Genomic DNA, 18,119 nt, shown 5'->3' with positions numbered 1-18,119 from the left:
GTGCGGTCTGCATCCGTAGTTCTGTTCGGCAGCCTAGCAAAAAATATAGAGCATGTCCTATTCTTGTCCACCATTGCGGAAAAGAATTGGCATTTTCTATGATAGCGGTGGCCATGTGTAGTCCGCAAATTGCGGAACACACATGGGCCGGTATCCATGTTTGCGGATCTGCAAAACACTACGGTCATGTGAATGTAGCTTTACAGTAGTATTTGAGCAACTGCATTGTGTTGCACTGTAAAGCTGTAGTGGGTACTTTAATGCACTATTATGTAGGTGCTGTTGTGTGGAGACTGTATAACAGTATTGTTGATGCACTTTAAGGGGTTCTCCAGGCTTTGGTGAAAATCCTCCTGTATGCTAACCTGCGAAGGGAACATAGACCACTCAGTATGTATACCTCCATTGCTCCACTGACTCCACCAACACCACTGAGCTCACGTGCCCACTGGAACTGGATGTGGGCTCCTCCACTCAGGTCCAAGATAGATGTGTTCCTTAGTCTCCATGTTCAGCTACATACTGCACCTAAATAGGAAAACTCAGAAAGATATCAGTTTGGCCTGAATGAAATGTAGATGGCGGAATTGGTGGAACAAATGAGGATTGAGGGCTGAGTGGACTATCTTCCCTCCACAGGTCAGCACGCAGGAGGATTTTCACCAAACCCTGGGAGAACCCCATTAAAGATGTTATTCAGTACTTTTCAGCACTTTTACTGTATTACTGTTATTGTACTCTATTATGATGTTCTAGATGCGAATGATCTATATCTATAGCTATGGAGCAAGACTGACAAAAACAGCATATGACCAAAAAACAATGGAGGTATATTGTCCCATAGTGAAGGTCAAGGACAAAGCACAAACACTTAAAGTACAGACAGACTAAAAGGGAACATTATTATTATTATACATTGATATTATTACTGTATGTTACAGATTTTTTTCTGCAACAGTATTTTAACAATTACATTTTCATATTTGGTATAGAGTGATTATACATAATGAAGCACACACATTGCTATCCTATTCCCATCGAAACTATATGATAGAATTAATTACCGTGTTCTGCCCATGACATAAAATGGACGTATGCTACTTGCCATTTAGTATCTTTCTGAATGGAACGAGTCCTGCCATCTGCCATATGCAGTATAAAGTTCCTGGGAGAAAGATGGACAGATAATAACTGTTTACAACGGGTCAAGCAAATCCTTGCATTAAATCACCATTTGTGACAATATTAAATAATATTTTATGGCAGGATAATCATATTTGCCTATTTAATGATTACCAGTCCCTATTTTAGTAGGACACGTGAAAGCCAATGAAATTCATTAGACCTGGAGCGAATAGGCAGATGTTTCATTTACATAATAGACAGAAGGTGGGTGATAAATGTAGAGATGGAAGGTAGTTGAATTAGTTAAAGTTCATATTCCCTATTAGATGCAGTAAATTTGTCTCCGGTTAGCTTTACTATATCTCCAAGGGCATATTTGACTTCAGGGATGTTGGAATACACTCAGAAATCTGGATAATGATGTATGGATTGTGATTTGAATACACATAGAAATGTAAACTCTAAATATTGCTCAATATTATTATTACTATAACTATTAATAACATTTAACAGTATTTTAAGGAAACTTCTCATACAATATAGTTTATGATACCCTTTTCTATGCCACAAAGAATACAATGATGCTAATTTGGGATTCTAAACTCCAACACCAAAACACCAAATTTAAAGGGGTTATCCCATGATTAATGTAGAAAATGAAAATCAGACATCATATAGGACATGACAACCTCTTTCTAACAAAGCTAGAACCAGCCCTGTACCTGACATGGAGCCAGAGATCTCCCCATTAATTACTCTGCTAGATTTATATCAAGCTGACAGCTCAAGGGGAGTGTCTTTTCCACTGCAGCTAAGGGGGCGTGTCCGTACTCTCCCTATCACTGCTCAGGAGGCAGTTGAAAGATGAAACTGAGCGTGTGCGGCCATCTCGGTGAGCAGGACAAAAAATTAGAAAAAGAGCAAACAGCAGGTGGCGCTGGACAGATTGAAAACATTGAATAACTCAGTGGCTATGCTAATTTTTAAATTACATGCAATTATAAAAGTATTCAGATCCAGGCGCTGGTTTGAAAACTGTAGAATATTTTTTCATGGGACAACCCCTTTAACATGTTACACAACGGTCACACATTTATAGCTTTTTGACTTGAGAAAAAATTATAATTCTTAAAACTTAACTTATATGTGCTTAAATGTTTTTTTTAGCATATAAAATTAATGCATTTCCTTATTTCTTTCCCTTCTTTCCCTATCTATGATTAGCAGAACCAAATGGCCACCTTTAGTGCAGAACCTCTCGCTGCAGCAAGCCCCTGCAGTAAAAGAGTCGTGGTGTTCCACTGAGTATCGTGGCCCCTTCTTTCTGCTTATTTACAGAGAACAAAGTGTTAAATCCCCGTGTTATACACCAAGTAAAAAATAGTTTTTGTGAGGGCCCAAAGTTTTCAACGTATAAAAAAATTAAAATAAATGTAGCCCCTACCCACAGAGGATAGCTAGATGTATTTGTTGTATTTAGTATGCAGTACAGGCGCAAAATACATTTGTTACCAGCAGCCTCCCTATCAGACTGTTTGCATAGACATATAGCTGTGCTTCACCTGATTTAAATACTGTTTTTCTTTTGTTGATCCGAGGCTCCATTCCTGAGTTACAATACTTTTTCTTAATATTCGAATCAGACATTCAGTGCAATGAGGATCCTACCATTGCTCTTGTTGCACCCAACCTCTGTCCCTTTCTGTGGCTAGCCTCTCCCTGGCTGCTTTGTTTGACAGGGCCAGGTAGTGGAAAAGCAGTCAGGGAGGGACTGGCCACAGAAAAGAATGCAGCTTGGGTACAACAAAAGCAATAGTGATGCCTTCATTGCACATGGAGCTCCGTACAGTATGAGAATGCATTGGCTTCGATGAGCCGAAGTTATTACTTTGCGAAGTCTCGTGAGACTTCGAGTAATAACTTTAGAAATTGATTTCTACTGTTAAAAACCTTTTACCGAATTTGGTTTTGGTTCCAAGTGGTACCTACAGTATTCTAACGAAATTTTATGCAAATCAACTTCAGATGTTTCATCCGAAGTCGAATCACTAATCCCTAATAATAATCTATAAAAAAAGTAAGTTCTAGATAAATCAATGATGAATATAAGTACTGTATGTAGTGTGGGGATTTGCTCTGGTAGACCGGCTTGCGGATGCAGTACAGAGGCAATGACAATGTCTTTAACTTAAACAGTGCAGTGTTTTATTCACACATAAGTAAAGTGACAACAAAAAAACTGTTTCAAGGAAAAACAGTCACCTTGCGTCTGGTGTTTGTTCACACCAGGCTGCAGCACATAAGTCCTTGGGTGAAGCAGAAATCCACGTGCTTTTTCCCCAAACAATGCAGCAGGCCTTAGTCCCAGGCCAAACTCTCAGGCTCCCACACCCAGACTGATAAAGCTCCAGTATCAGATGGAGGATAATCCGCCCAACTGAGGCTGCTGGCTGGGTTTTTATCCCAAACCAAAACCCAGCCTGGAACGTGGGGAACAGCCACCCACCCTGCACTTTGGCTGCTCCCAGTAAGAGCCGGCCCGGATTGGCTTTACAGCCACACTAAATAACCAATAGTGTCAGTCAGCACTAGCTGCCGCTGACATTTAAAATTACCAGCTCTTACCTCACCGAGGCCAGGAACCTCGGTGACACATATCTTCCATCAATGACGACCCCTTGCGCTTTCCTACAGTAGGTACTGACTTCAATAGGAAACTAATCTGACTCTCATTGTACTGTTTGTCATGGCTGTACATAAATAACGTACTGTATATCTAATAATGTATAGTCATCCAATGGGTTGACCTGTTATACTAGAGAAATATATATAGTATACTATATAGTTATATATAGTATAAGTATATGATCAATGTAGATTATAATCCATTGAGGACAAACTATGTATTAAAAATTGTCCGTTTGTCGCAACACAGACAATTTTTTATATGGTTGTCTAAATCAGGCCTTAGTACTCGAAGGCCAGCAGTTCCTATTCTAGATGGCGAATGAAGAACACATCTGCCTGCCAACTAACTAAAGAGTAAATACAGTTAGGTCCATATATATTTGGACAGATAATATTTTTTTCTAATTTTTGTTCTGTACATTACCACAATGGATTTTGAACAAAACAATTCAGATGCACTTGAAGTTCAGACTTTCAGCTTTAATTCAGTGGGTTGAACAAAATGATTGCATAACAATGTGAGGTACTCAAGCATTTTTTAAACTCAATCTCTTCATTTCGGGGGCTCAAAAGTAATTGGACAAATTAAATAATTTCTAATTAAATGTTAATTTCTAATACTTGAAACCATTTGTTGGCAATGACTGCCTGAAGTCTTGAACTCATGGACATCACCAGGCGCTGTGTTTCCTCCTTTTTAATGCTCTGCCAGGCCTTTACTGCAGCGGTTTCCAGTTGCTGTTTGTTTGTGGGCCTTTCTGTCTGAAGTTTAGTCATTAACAAGTGAAATGCTCTATTGGGTTCAGATCAAGTCACTGACTTGGCCATTTAAGAATATTCCACTTCTTTGCTTTAATAAACTCCTGGGTTGCTTTGGCTTTATGTTTTGGGTCATTGTCCATCTGTATTATGAAAGGCCGACCAACCAGTTTGGCTGCATTTGGCTGGATCTGAGCACACAGTATGTCTCTGAAAACCCCAGAATTCATCCGGCTGGTTCTTTCCTGTGTCCCATCATCAATAAATAATAGTGACCCAGTGCCACTGGCAGCCAAGCATGCCCAAGCCATCACACTGCCTTTGACGTGTTTTACAGATGATGTGATATGCTTTGGATCATGAGTTGTACCATGCCTTCGCTACACTTTTTTCTTTCCTTCATCATTCTTTCCATCGTCTCGTTATGGTAGATTTGGATTTCGATATGCCTTAACCTGGAGAGTGTTGTTCACTTGGTTGGCTGTTGTGAATAAGTTTCTCTTCACCATAGTAATTATTCTGCGATCATCCACCACTGTTGCCTCACGTGGGCGTCCAGGTCTTTCTCTCTTTCTCAGGATGCACCAAACTGTAGATTTTGTCACTCATAATGGTGTAGCAATTTATCACAGTTTTTTTTTCTGTTTTCACAGATAAAGGAATGTTTGTTTAACCTGCATGGAGAGCTCCTTTTACCGCATGTTTACTTCTCAGCAAAATCTTCAAAATGCAAGCACCAAAACTCAAATCAACGCCAGGCCTTTTATGTGCTTAATTGAGAATGAAATAATGAAGTAATTGCCCACACCTGCCCATGAAACAGCATTTGAGTCAATTGTCCAATTACTTTGGGTCATTTTAAAAGCAGAGTGAAACTCCTAAACCCTTCATCCAATTTTAATTTGGACACCCTCAAATGAAAGCTAAAAGTCTGGACTTTATGTCCATGTCCATTATATGACTATAACTTGAATATGTTTTAGTAAACGGGTAATAAAAACAAAATTTGTGTCAGTGTCCAAATATATATGGACCTAACTGTAGCTACACAAAGTACATGGGAGATGCAGACATGACAGAACAACTAAGGCCATGTTCACTTCATCGTTTTGTTTTGCGTTTATCTTATCTGTCAAACGAACAGAAAGAAAAACAGCTCCTTTGTTTTAAGCATCCATTGTGCTAATTTTGGATCCATTTGTGTCAGTTCCGTCAGAGATGCATTATTTTTTATGAAAGAAAAAGTCCAGGGAGCACAATATTATAGTAAGCGTGAGAATATACAGTACAATCTCCATGCTAATAAAATGCGATCTACGTATCATATGCCTATACTATAACAGGAATGTAATATCCAAAAAGAGAGGCAGAATTGTCAGCTCTAACATTTATTTCCGAAATGAAATGTGCACCTTATAAATATGAGATCTCTACGACGTACTCCATGGTAGGCATGGAAAGCCATACGCTATACTGTGTCGAAGACAAATAGTTTATTTAAGTGCACGATTAAACTGCACGCAACATATTCATATTTTAGTAAATCACGCCCTTAATAGGTTTACTGATATTGAACGGCCTGGAACATACTGCCTCTGAGACACTGACAAAGATTAACTGCACTGCGTACCAATGAAGAGCTCGCTGTCCTGTATAGCTAATGAAGCATTACATAGAAGAAGCTAGATAAGGTCACAGCAAAAGAGAAAACGGAGCAACATTTAGCAACTGCTGACATTTACCCTGCTTACTTTACAATGTAACTTTTGGCTTATTGAATTTAACTGCCTTTATGACACCAGATCATTATACTTTGTTGTAATTAATCATTATGCTAATTATGTCACCTATATTCATTTCCACAGGACCTTCTCCCCATAGGGATTAGTGTACTGGAGCAGCGAAGGAGACATTAATTAATTTAACGCACAAGAAGTAAAAAAAAAAAAAAAAAAAAATACAATAAGGACTTAAAAGCTATAAAAGTGGACACAAAGCTATTGTTAATCCTAAAAGGCCATGGATCTTTAATGAATCATTTAGAAAGATGAGTATTTGGGCTGACCCATCTTTCAGGTGTATGTATTTTCATCAGTGTTATCAAAGGGCACAAATATGGAAACAGATCTGGGACCTTGTGGGAAACCACAATGTTAAGACCTTAGGACCGGCCCTGTTTGAGCCTTTAGGAAAAAGTTCTTTTTTTTTTTTTTTTTTTTTTTTCCATTGCTACATTCCAAAACCTATAACATTGTTATTTTTCATTGATGTAACGGTACGAAGACTTGTTTTTTTGCAGGATGTTTTGTATTTTTTCAGAGGTGCCATTATAACTGATTAACTTTAACTCTTCCTGGAAGGAGGATGGAAAAAAAACACAGTCATTGCTTTTTGCATTATACATTTTGCAGCGTTCAACGTACGCCATAAATTTTGTATTTCAATGTTTTGTGTCGTCAATATTATTATGGAAATACCAAATGTATACCGTATATTTTTATTAATGTCTTACTACTTTTGCATTATAAATACAGAATTGACTGGCCATTATAGATTCAGTGATTGCAATTCTTTTAGATTTCTTTTTCAGAAATTGCCATTTATAAAAAAAAAAAAATACACTTAAATACACTTTTTTGCTATCTAGTAGTTCCACAAGCAAATTTAACAAGTGATCCTTTTACCACTTACACAATACATTGTACTGCTTATGTAGTGCAGTGTATTATGTCAGCCTGTCAGCATTCTACTGACAGGTGCTGTAGGCTTCCACACTTCGAAGATCCAGAGACTATTGTTCGGCCCCCTGGTTGCCATAGTCAATATTGCCACCTAGCAGTCATATTGTGGGGTTACCAGTGGCTACTGACTGTGGCTACTGTGTTCAAGTAGGATGTGGGAATCTGTCAACCTTTGGTGGGGAGTAGCATCAGGAATCTCAGGGACACCTACCCACACAGTTTTAATTGTTAGGGCCTTCTAAATTCCAGTTTATTGTATGCCACCCATCAACCAAATGAATGCAAAATACTTTTTCCACAAATACACTCCCTGATGTAAATACAAAGACATTTTCATCCTCATTAAAATGCAGCATGCTGACAAAAAACAGAAATGCAATGCTGATCTCTGGTCTGCCGTAATTGTAGAATAAACTGTTTACAGCCGTTCATAAGAAAGTGCATGTTTACACACTACATCAGAAAGACTGCATAGATGTTTGTTTTTGTCCATGCATTCTCACTTTTTATTAAATCCCTGTCTGCTAAGGCAGAGAAAAAATAGGCAATTAGGAGACTGGATAACATCTTGCTATATTAAATTATATGCAAACCTATCTCCTCCAGATGTCTTCTTGTTTGTCAGTATCCACGTTAGAAGTAAGCTCAGGGACATGTAAGCAAAAAAAATTGTTGACTGTGTCTTATTCATGTATTAAAAGAACACACATGGCTTTGGTATCCAACTTACAACTAATAGATACATAGATAGATAGATAGATAGGAGATAGAGAGATAGGATAGATATATAGAAAGATTAGATAGATAGATAGTTATGGGTATATCCCATGATTAATGTAAAGACATCATATAGTACATGACCATCTCTTTCTAACAAAGCTAGAACCAGCCCTGTACCTCACATGGATCCAGAGATCTCCCCATTCATTGCTCTGCTAGATTTTATCAAGCTGACAGCTCAAGGGGAGTGTCTTTTCTGCTGGAGCTAAGGGGGCGTGTCTGTGCTCTACCTATCACAGCTCAGGAGGCAAATAAGAGATGAAACTGAGCATGTGCGGCCTTCTCAGTGAGAAAAAGAAATGAGAAAAAGAACAAACAGCAGGTGGCGCTATACAGATACATTTTATTTAATAACTCAGCGGCTATACCAAATTTTTTAATTACATCCAATTACAAAAGTATTTAGATCCAGTTGCTGGTTTGAAAACTGTAGATTATTTTTTGTGGGACATCCTCTTTAATTGACAGTATGCAGTGTAGGATAAGAAATAGAGTAAGCATCACACTAACCAATATGGAGTGCAAGCTGATGTGTGAAAGGACAATCCACCACATAATCAAAAAAGTGCACATATAATAAAAAGCTGCATTTCCAGAATGGATCACATAAATAATTGCCTATATTAAATAACACATATTTTGCCCCTTCAATCCCGGAACAATACATTATTATTATTTTTTTCATTTTAGCCAGGTGAGGGCTTGTGTTTTTAGGAGAAGTTGTACTTTCTAATGGCACTATCTACTTTTGCTTACAATGTAGTAGGAGGCTGAAAAAAAAAAAGGAACTCTGCCAGTTTTATGGGATTTGTTTTTATGGAATTCCCTGTGCAGTAAAACTGACCTGTTTGTTTCATTGTACAGGTTAGTACGATTACGGCTATACAACGTTTATACAGTTTTTCCTACGTTTTAATACCTAAAGAAAATAAAAACTTTGAAAAAAGGCAAATTCTTCCTTTGCATCACCATATCTAACCCTCAAATTTTTTATTTTTACATCTGTAGAGCTGTGTGAGGGCTCTTTTTTGCAGATAAATCTTATTTTATGGTGTGTATGACTTTTTGATCACATTTTATTATACTTTTTGGGAGGTGAAGTGACAAAAACCTACAAATAGGCTATTTGGGGGGTTTTGTTCTACTACGCCATTCGACATATGGGATAAATATTTTTATATTTTAATAGTAAGGCTGGCTTCGGATACATGATGCCCATTATATTAATTTTTTTATTGTTTATTTTTTTATTCTAGGGCAGGGATAGGCAACCTCCGGCACTCTAGCTGTTGTGAAACTACAGCTCTCAGCGTGCATATTTACCCTGCTCTTCTCCAAACTTCCATAAAAATGAATAAAGCATGCTAGGAATTGTAGTTTCACAGCAGCTAGAGTGCCGAAGGTTGCTGATCCCTGTTCTAGGGAAAGGGGGTGATTTTTTTACATATTTTTTTTATTTTTACTTTTCTTAAGTCACCTTAGATGACTGTAACATGCAATCATTAGTCACTTGTATTCTTGTATTCTGCAATGGATAACTATCCATTACAAAATACTGAATAATATATATTCCAATACAGTGCTGCAACCTACAGGCCAGCATTGGAATATATCTATCCAATATATCCACTATATATCCAATATAATACAATATATACTGTATCTATCCAATAGTCTAGAAATTCTGATAGTGTAGCACTTGTTGCAAAAAAAAAGGCTATTATGAGACTCATCAGCATAAAATACGCATAGTGAGAGTACAGTTGGAAGATTCTAATGCTGTTATTTAGCAGATTTTTATACTAGTGATTATGTGTGATGTTCACTTGTGTTATTTAGTAAAATTTAGGGGGGGGGGGGGGGGAGTCCAAAAAGACAGAAATGTAAAGTGTTCCTCCAATCTTTTCCTCTCCTTGCAAAACCATTCTTATCTACTGGGAATGGAAGCCTCCATTAGCAACTTTGTATTAAGCCAGCTTAGGTGTTATACTCTCTTACCAATTATCATTTTGACGTTTAATACTTCTATATGAGAAAGCAACAACTTTTCTCGCACCTATTTCAGTAGGGACTTTTTATCAAAGAGTAGAAAGCAAAACTACAGTGCAAAAACAAATGTGTGAACTACTGATATTATATGGTAGAGTGACACATGTAATAGAGAACCAAGGGTCTCCTCGGGTCATACAGCGTCCAGAACAAAGAGTCACTAATGCAAAACCTTAACAGCTTCAAAACTGCGAAAACATCAGAAAATTCTAAGTGGTGCCACATAGGTGCCTTAGGATGCCATTTCCTGGCTCTAACAAAGATCATTACAAGGAGATAATGCTGACAATAATAGTTAGGGTCTTTTGGGTTGTGTGCTTGAAGGAATACAGATGTGTTCGCAAAGACATTTCTCAAATATTGCATCCACCATGTGAAGCAAGCTCTCAAAGAACTCATCCACTAAGCAAGGCTGTCTCCGCGCCCAATTACAAAGCTTGTGTAGGGTTGGCATGGAGAATTTAAAAGTATGCATTTCAGAGCCTGTGCAAATTAGAGCTGAATTGTCAAAACAGCTTATTAAATAGCTGAGCTGATGTTGCTGTGCTAATCCTTAGCCCTGGGCACACAATGTACCTTTACAAAAGTTCACCGATGTGATTAAATACATATTAAATGTATGTGACATTGCAAGATCCTTGTAGTCTGACAGGAAATGCATTATCATAAAAACTAGAACAGATTTTAGGCCAAGAAATATGAAATATCCTTAGATGGCTTTGACTTCATGTCATGATTGATTTCAATTATAGTTGAACCACTAACTAGCGGAATACCTCTAAAACCTTCACAATGCAAACTACATTCTTCACCTCCAGTGTAGTGATACATAGTAAAGAGGGCAATGCCACAGTAATACCAGAATCTGATTTCCATGGGATGTAAGAGCCTGACAGGTCATGTAAGGGTTAAACAATTAATTGGACGAGGTTAGATGTGATTCAAAAACAAGGCTGCTCTTGTCTATGAGCTTATGCCTCATTCAAATCTATGGTGCTGAACGGCAATAACAGGCACAGGCCATGGGCAAGGCTTACTAAATCCTCTCTGCAAAGGATAGAACATGTCCTATTCTTGGATGCAAATGTGGACCCATGGAAGTGAACGGGCTCACAAAAAACTAAATAAATATGGTCGTGTGAATGTACCCTTATTAATATGGCTGGACCATTGTACAAAGCAAGCACTTTACCTTGTCACACATATTTCTTCATAGATTGTGAGCTCTTGTGGGGAAAGCTCTCCTCTAGGTTGATTTATTTGTTGCTACGTGCGATTTTGTTGTACATGCACCCGCTGCATTGTAAAGTGGTGTGGAATATGTTGGCACTAGTGATGAGCACATTTCTAGAAATTTGCTTTGTTTCCAATTTGTTGAAATGTAAAAAAAAATCAATTAGTGTCTGAATCGATTTTACTCAAATCAAATATGCTCCAATTGCCCTGAAAATTGGTATATGAGACTCTGAGGTCTACTTGGACTTTGAATTTATATTTTGTCATTCTCTCTTTTATTTTAATTTTTTTGTGTGAATTTGTACACTTTATTTCTCCCATCCCCTTTTAAGCTCTTGAACGCAATGACAGCAAAAGCAAATACTGTCAGACACATATATAACTATGGGTAAATGCATGATTAGCACACTGTGCTGTCACATTTGTTATGCTTTTCATATTAAAAATCTTCAAAAAATTGTTCCTTTTTGGGGGCAGATTGTTTCACCCTTAGGATACCGGAGGTTTTTTCGTTTTTGCGTTTTAATTTTTCTTCCCTATTTTCCGTGAACCATAACTTTTTTATATTTCTGGTCACATACCTGTATGATGGCTTATTTTTTGCAGTACAGGTTTACTTTCTAATGCCACCATTAATTATGGCATAAAATGTAGTGGGAAGCGGTAAAAAAATTCAAAATGAGGAGGAATTGGAAAGAAAAATGCAATTCCTACACTGTTTTAGAGGTTTTTGTTCCCACGTCGTTTTGTTTACAGCAAAACTGACCCATGCTTTTTATTCTCTGGGTCAGCATGATTACAACAATACCCCATATGTGTAGGGTTTTTTATGTCTAAATAGTGTAAAAATCTATTTAAACTTTTTTTGGTTCAGAACAATCTTTAGTTTTTATCGATACAATTTTTGAGTGTGCGTGACTTTTTGATCACATTTAATAGCATTTTGGGGGTAAGAGTAGCAATGAAAAAATGGCAAATTGACTATTTGGCCCTTTTTTCCATTACTCCATTCGCCATATTGCAAGTTTTTAAAATATTTTAAAAGCATGCATGTTTTCGGTCACGATGATGCCCATTATGTTTATATTTATTGTTATTTAGGTATTTATTTTTAAATTATATGGAAAGGGTGGTGATTTAAACTTTTATATTTTTTTATTTTTTAAATATTTTTAGTGATCATTTTGAAGCTCATATATGAGCCTATAAAAATGGTTTTTAATTTTTATTTTTGTTCTATCAGGGAATTTAAGTGACATTTAAACCCTAATATGCTCATTTCTTATCCTGGCCTTCTGGCCAAAATAAGAATTGCAGTGTGAATACTTTCAGCGTCATCGGCAAGGCTGAAAGTATTCATCGCAACTACCGATGCCCGAATTGGCCACACGGGGCATCGGTAGTCATTGGCTCTTTGATCCACTTTGGTGACCCAACTGTTCTCGGAAGCGATGCAACCCACATGCAGGCTCCATTGCATTGGAGTACACCACATATGAACCTGAAGGCAGCCTTTGTCCTCTCACAAACTATTTCCATTATCTCTTGTATTTGCTACATATTCTGGTTCTTGACACGCTCACAGCACAGATGTACTTACACTTCTTACATAAGACTCTGTTATGCTTTACAAATCTTGTTCCCCTAGTAACCATTTTCTTTTATGTGGTATGCTCTCGCACATGATAATGTGCCACAGTCCATTTTTTAAAAAAGGGTTTTGATTGCACAATGCTCTTCGTAATTTGCCCATGTATTTGTTAACTACATGTCTACCAATTGCAAAGTGATGCTGGAAAAGGAAGCTATGTTTACTATGTTTGAACCAGTGGGACTCATTTCCAGTTGTAGTATGCATGTGCATGGTATGAACTACCCCCAAGAACACAAATAGTAGAATCTAAATATTTCACAGTTCTCCACAGTTTCCAAAAGTCCCAAATTTGCAGGGTTGTCCCTAATTTTCAGAAACAGTTCTGTCAAATTTAGTCAAAATGAGTCTTATTTCGGGGTGGGTTTGGGACTTTCCTGGGGCAGGGCTTACATGCACCAAATTTACCAACTGCAATGTTGGTAAGTACCGTATTTTTCGCCCCATAAGACGCACTTTTTCTTCCCCCAAAATGGGGGAGAAATGCCCCTGCGTCTTATGGGGCGAATGCGTGCAGTTTTACATCGCTGGCAGCGATGTATCAGTGAGCGGGGACTGGGGGGAGGGTCTGGGGGCTGGCAATAGCGGCGGGGCGGTGCAGTCAGTGTAGTATAGCACCGCCCCGCCGCTCCAGTATACTAATAAAAGATGTAATTTTCAAATAATAGTTATTAAACTTGCCCCCTTAGTCCTATTACTAACTTACATCCTAATCGCCGCAGTAGAATTCAGGCCGGGCGGGCGGCAGCGTAACTCTTGTCACGTGCCTGCGCCGCCTACTTTATGAATGAAGCAGGCGGCGCAGGCAAGTGACGTCAGTAAGAGACGCGCCGGCCGCCCGTCCTGCCTGCCTACACTACAGCAGCGATTCGGATGTAAGGTAGAATAGGACTGAGGGGGCATGTTTAATAAATATAAATTGAATATAACATCTTATTTTAGTATACTGGCGGCGGGGGCGATCTGTGGATGGCACAGTTATGGGCTGGGGGGGGTCTGTGGATGGCACAGTTATGGGCTGGGGGGGAAGGTCTGTGGATGGTACTGTTATGGGCTGGGGGGGGGGGTCTGTGGATGGCACATATATAACAGTGCCACCCACAGATCCCCCCCCAGCCCATAACAGTGCCATCCACAGATTCCCCCCCCCTGTAACAATGCCATCCACAGATCCCCCTGTAATAGTGCAAGCCACATATGCCCCCCATAACAGTGTCTGTCATCCACAGATCCCCCCATAACAGTGTCCGTCATCCACAGATCCCCCCCATAACAGTGTCCGTCATCCACAGATCCCCCATAACAGTGTCCGTCATCCACAGATCCCCCACATAACAGTGTCAGTCATCCACAGATCCCCCACATAACAGTGTCAGTCATCCACAGATCCCCCCATAACAGTGTCCGTCATCCACAGATCCCCCCATAACAGTGTCCGTCATCCACAGATCCCCCCATAACAGTGTCCGTCATCCACAGATCCCCCATAACAGTGTCCGTCATCCACAGATCCCCCACATAACAGTGTCCGTCATCCACAGATCCCCCATAACAGTGTCCGTCATCCACAGATCCTCCACATAACAGTGTCAGTCATCCACAGATCCCCCACATAAGTGTCAGTCATCCACAGATCCCCCAGTAATAGTGCCATCCAGAGACCACCATTCGTTCCAAACCCACCAAACACACAGCACACCTTTTGGTTCCAAATTTTTTTTTTCTTATTTTCCTCCCCAAAAACCTAGGTGCGTCTTATAGGGCGAAAAATACGGTATATTTTTTGTTACATTATAATTTATCTGCTATAATATCTAAACCTGCTATATGATCTAATCATTATTATCATGTACAAATAATGTTAATTCACTTAAACTTTTTATGTTTAATAAAAAAAATTGTATGTAGCTTATCCCTACTCTGTAAAGTAGGGATAAGCTACATGCAATTACTATACTTATTCACTAGCTACAGCAGCAATCTGTCCTCTACAGATATGGTGGTACAGTCAACAGTTATCTGACATGCATTGTAGAAATGAGTGGTATTAACAGTAAGAACTACAGACAGCATTAATCAGCAGATCTGCAGCTTCATTTTTCTAAAAATCTCCTTATATTTCAACATTCAATGGAAATCAATTGTGTCAGTTCATACAATTACATAGCTTCATTTTGCAAGCTTGAACATTTGTCACAAGGATTTTTATCTGAACAGTTACATTTTTTCATATTGAATACGATAATGGAAATAAAAAGTGCAAGAAGTCTGTGGTCATGATCCAGGATGACTTTCATTTATTCCAGATTTGCAATCCAGGTCGTTATATTTTATATCTTGGTTATGGAATAATGAATTTGCAATTTGAAGGGCTGTCACTTGCTACAACCTCTGTAGTTTTATATTATAGAGATAAATTGTACATATAGTGCATTCAGAATGTCTTTAGCTCTTTTGACTTTTTTCACATTTTCTTATGTTGCTGTAATGTGCTAAAATATAAAAAAAATGAAGTCCCCCGCCCATCATTCTACACTCAATAACCATAGTGAAAAGAGAATTTTATAAAAGTTAAAAGGTAAAATCTAAAGTATTAAGGGCCTTTGCTATGATACTTTAAATTTAGCTTGGGGGCCTCCCATTTCTCTTGATCATAACTGAGATATTTTCACACATTGACTAGAGTCCACATGTGGTAAATTCAGTTGATTGGACATGACTGTCACCGCCAGATCTCTGAGAAGTTCTGACAGACGTTCTTCAGTACCTCCTGCATGATGTTCTTTTGTTTTGGTTTCGCTTTGACATCTCTTCTCCCTCTTCCAGCTGTCATCTATTAGCAGTGATTGCCTCCCTTTAGAGCCCCTCCCATACTGCCTCAATTTGCGGTTTATACTACTTCCTGGATTGTGCTCACTGCTAGAAGTTTGCTACAGCTGGTTTCTCAAATAAGTCTATCCCTTTTTTTGTGTTTTCCTGTTGGCTTGATTCTAGCTGACCCTGACTCCCTCCGTATTAAGTGCAGGGAGCCGGTGGTCGTGTCCCCTCACTATTATAGGGTTTTCAGGTGTCACTCAGTCTAGGTACGTGGACATGCAACTTTCTATCACAGAGATCTTTGCATGGGCTGAGCAGTCAGGGAGAGCTATAGGGCTTTAGGGCTCACCCTTTTGTTCCTTAGTTTGGGATCAAGTCAGTCGGATCTTTATTTGTTACTTCTTGTTTTCTGCAACGCCATCCGTGACAATGACTTGGAAAGATGCACCCCTGTCTATATAAGGTCTCACAGCTGACAATGCATATCAGAGCAAAAACCAAGCCATGGGGAGGAAAGAACTGCCTGTAGAAATCAGAGACAAGATTGTGTGGAGGCACAGATCTGGAGAAGGGTACAAAACTATTTATGCTGCACTGAAATTTCCCAAGAGCACAGTGGCCTCCATTATTCTTAAATGGAATATATTTGGGACAACCAGGGCTCTTTCTAGAGCTGGCCATCCCACAAAACTAAGTCATTGGAGGAGAAAAGCCATGGCTGATCTCTAAAGATCCTGTGTGCAAATGGGAGAATCTTCCATAAGGTTACCCGTCATGGCATCATTCCACCAATCTGGGTTTTATGGCAGAGTGGCCAGAAACAAACCTCTCCAGTAAAAGACACATAAAAGTTTCCAAAAACACCTAAAGGCTTTCAGACTGTGAGAAATAAGATCCTCTGATAAAATCAAGATTTAACTTTCTGGTCCTGTGTTTGGAAGAAATCAGGCACTGCCCAATACCATCCCTACAGTGAAGCATGGTGGTGGCAACATCTTGCTGTGGGGGTGTTTATCAGTGACTGGGGCAGGGGGAATGGTCAGAATTGAGGGAAATCTGAACTGAGCAAAGTACAGAGACATTATTAATGAAAACCTCATCCACAGTGCTCTGAACCTCAGACTGGGCAAAAGTTTTACCTTCCAAAAAATCAATGACCCTAAGCACATAGTCGAGACAACATAATACTGGCTTAGGGATGGCTCTGTGAATGTCTTTCAGTTACTCAGCCAGAGCACTGACTTGAACCCATCTTTTGAGAGAACTGAAAATGGCTGTCCACCGACGGTCCCCATTCAACCTAAGAGAGCTTGAGATCTGCAGAGGAGAATGGCAGAAAATCTCCTATTTCAGGTGCGCAATCCTTGTGGTGTCATACACTAAAACACTGGAGGCTATAGTGCCCGCCAATGGTCTTGAGTAAAGGGTCGTATTTTGAATACTTATGTCAATGCAATATTTCAGTTTTTTGTTTGAAATAAATTAGCAAACATTTTGAGTATTCTGTTTTCACATTCTCATTATGGCGTACTGAGTGTAGATTCATAGTGAAAAACTTTTTTTATTTTAGCACAAGGACGCAACTTAAAATGTGAAAAAAGTGAAAGGGCCTGAAGACTTTCCGAACACACTGCATTGAAAAGTGGTCCCATTGAATGTCTCATACCTACAGTAGGTGGAAATACCTCAGAATACTCATTCATTCATTCAGAATATAGATATTGGCATACTATGCTATGTAATACAATCTCCATAAAGTAAATGTGATTATTATTCAAGGCAGTGTACAGCCAAATACTGTACATGCCATTTTCTCAATAAATGTTCTCGGTGTAAAGAACCATTCATTGAATATGCATTGTTCCTGTTCTCTGGTTTTATGACAGCTGTACATCATGATTGTTCATTTCAGTTTTTTATTCACAAAGTCACCCCCTTAAAAATGCATTCAGTTTTCTGAATATTGATCGCTTAACCTCAAGTTAAAAAAAGTTAAAATTTTTAACATTCCATTCAGGCATAGATAGAGGTTGTGAAATTAGGGACGTACACTATAAGCTACCAATTGAGGTATTTAGTTATTCTCAAGACAGGGCATCAATATCAGATCTTTTGGAGTCCGTCTCTTGGCACCCCTGTCAATCAGTTGTATGCCATCTACACAGTAGTAGCAATGCAGGGTAAGTACAGCTTGAACTTGTTCACTTGAATAGTTGGAGCTGCATTACTTTGTACTACTGCTACTATGTAGATGGCGTGCATGTAAACACTAA

The 18,119-nt window shown here is 38.8% G+C and overlaps 1 protein-coding gene across 1 annotated transcript in view; it reads right to left on the bottom strand.

The window, feature by feature from the left end:
- The window catches only part of SEZ6L (seizure related 6 homolog like), a 447,576-nt gene extending 446,490 nt beyond the window's left edge, over positions 1-1,086 (bottom strand). The window contains exon 1 of the mRNA XM_044275383.1: positions 1,065-1,086. Within this exon, the coding sequence (XP_044131318.1) occupies positions 1,065-1,083 (19 nt within the window). The 5' untranslated portion in view covers positions 1,084-1,086. The remainder of the gene's footprint in view (positions 1-1,064) is intronic.
- Positions 1,087-18,119: the final 17,033 nt, after the last annotated feature.

Source organism: Bufo gargarizans, chromosome 1, assembly GCF_014858855.1.
Source record: "Bufo gargarizans isolate SCDJY-AF-19 chromosome 1, ASM1485885v1, whole genome shotgun sequence".
In the NCBI taxonomy this organism is placed as follows: Eukaryota; Metazoa; Chordata; class Amphibia; order Anura; family Bufonidae; genus Bufo; species Bufo gargarizans.
The sequence above is the reverse complement of the archived record's forward strand: the minus strand, read 5'-3'. Positions and strand labels throughout refer to the sequence as shown.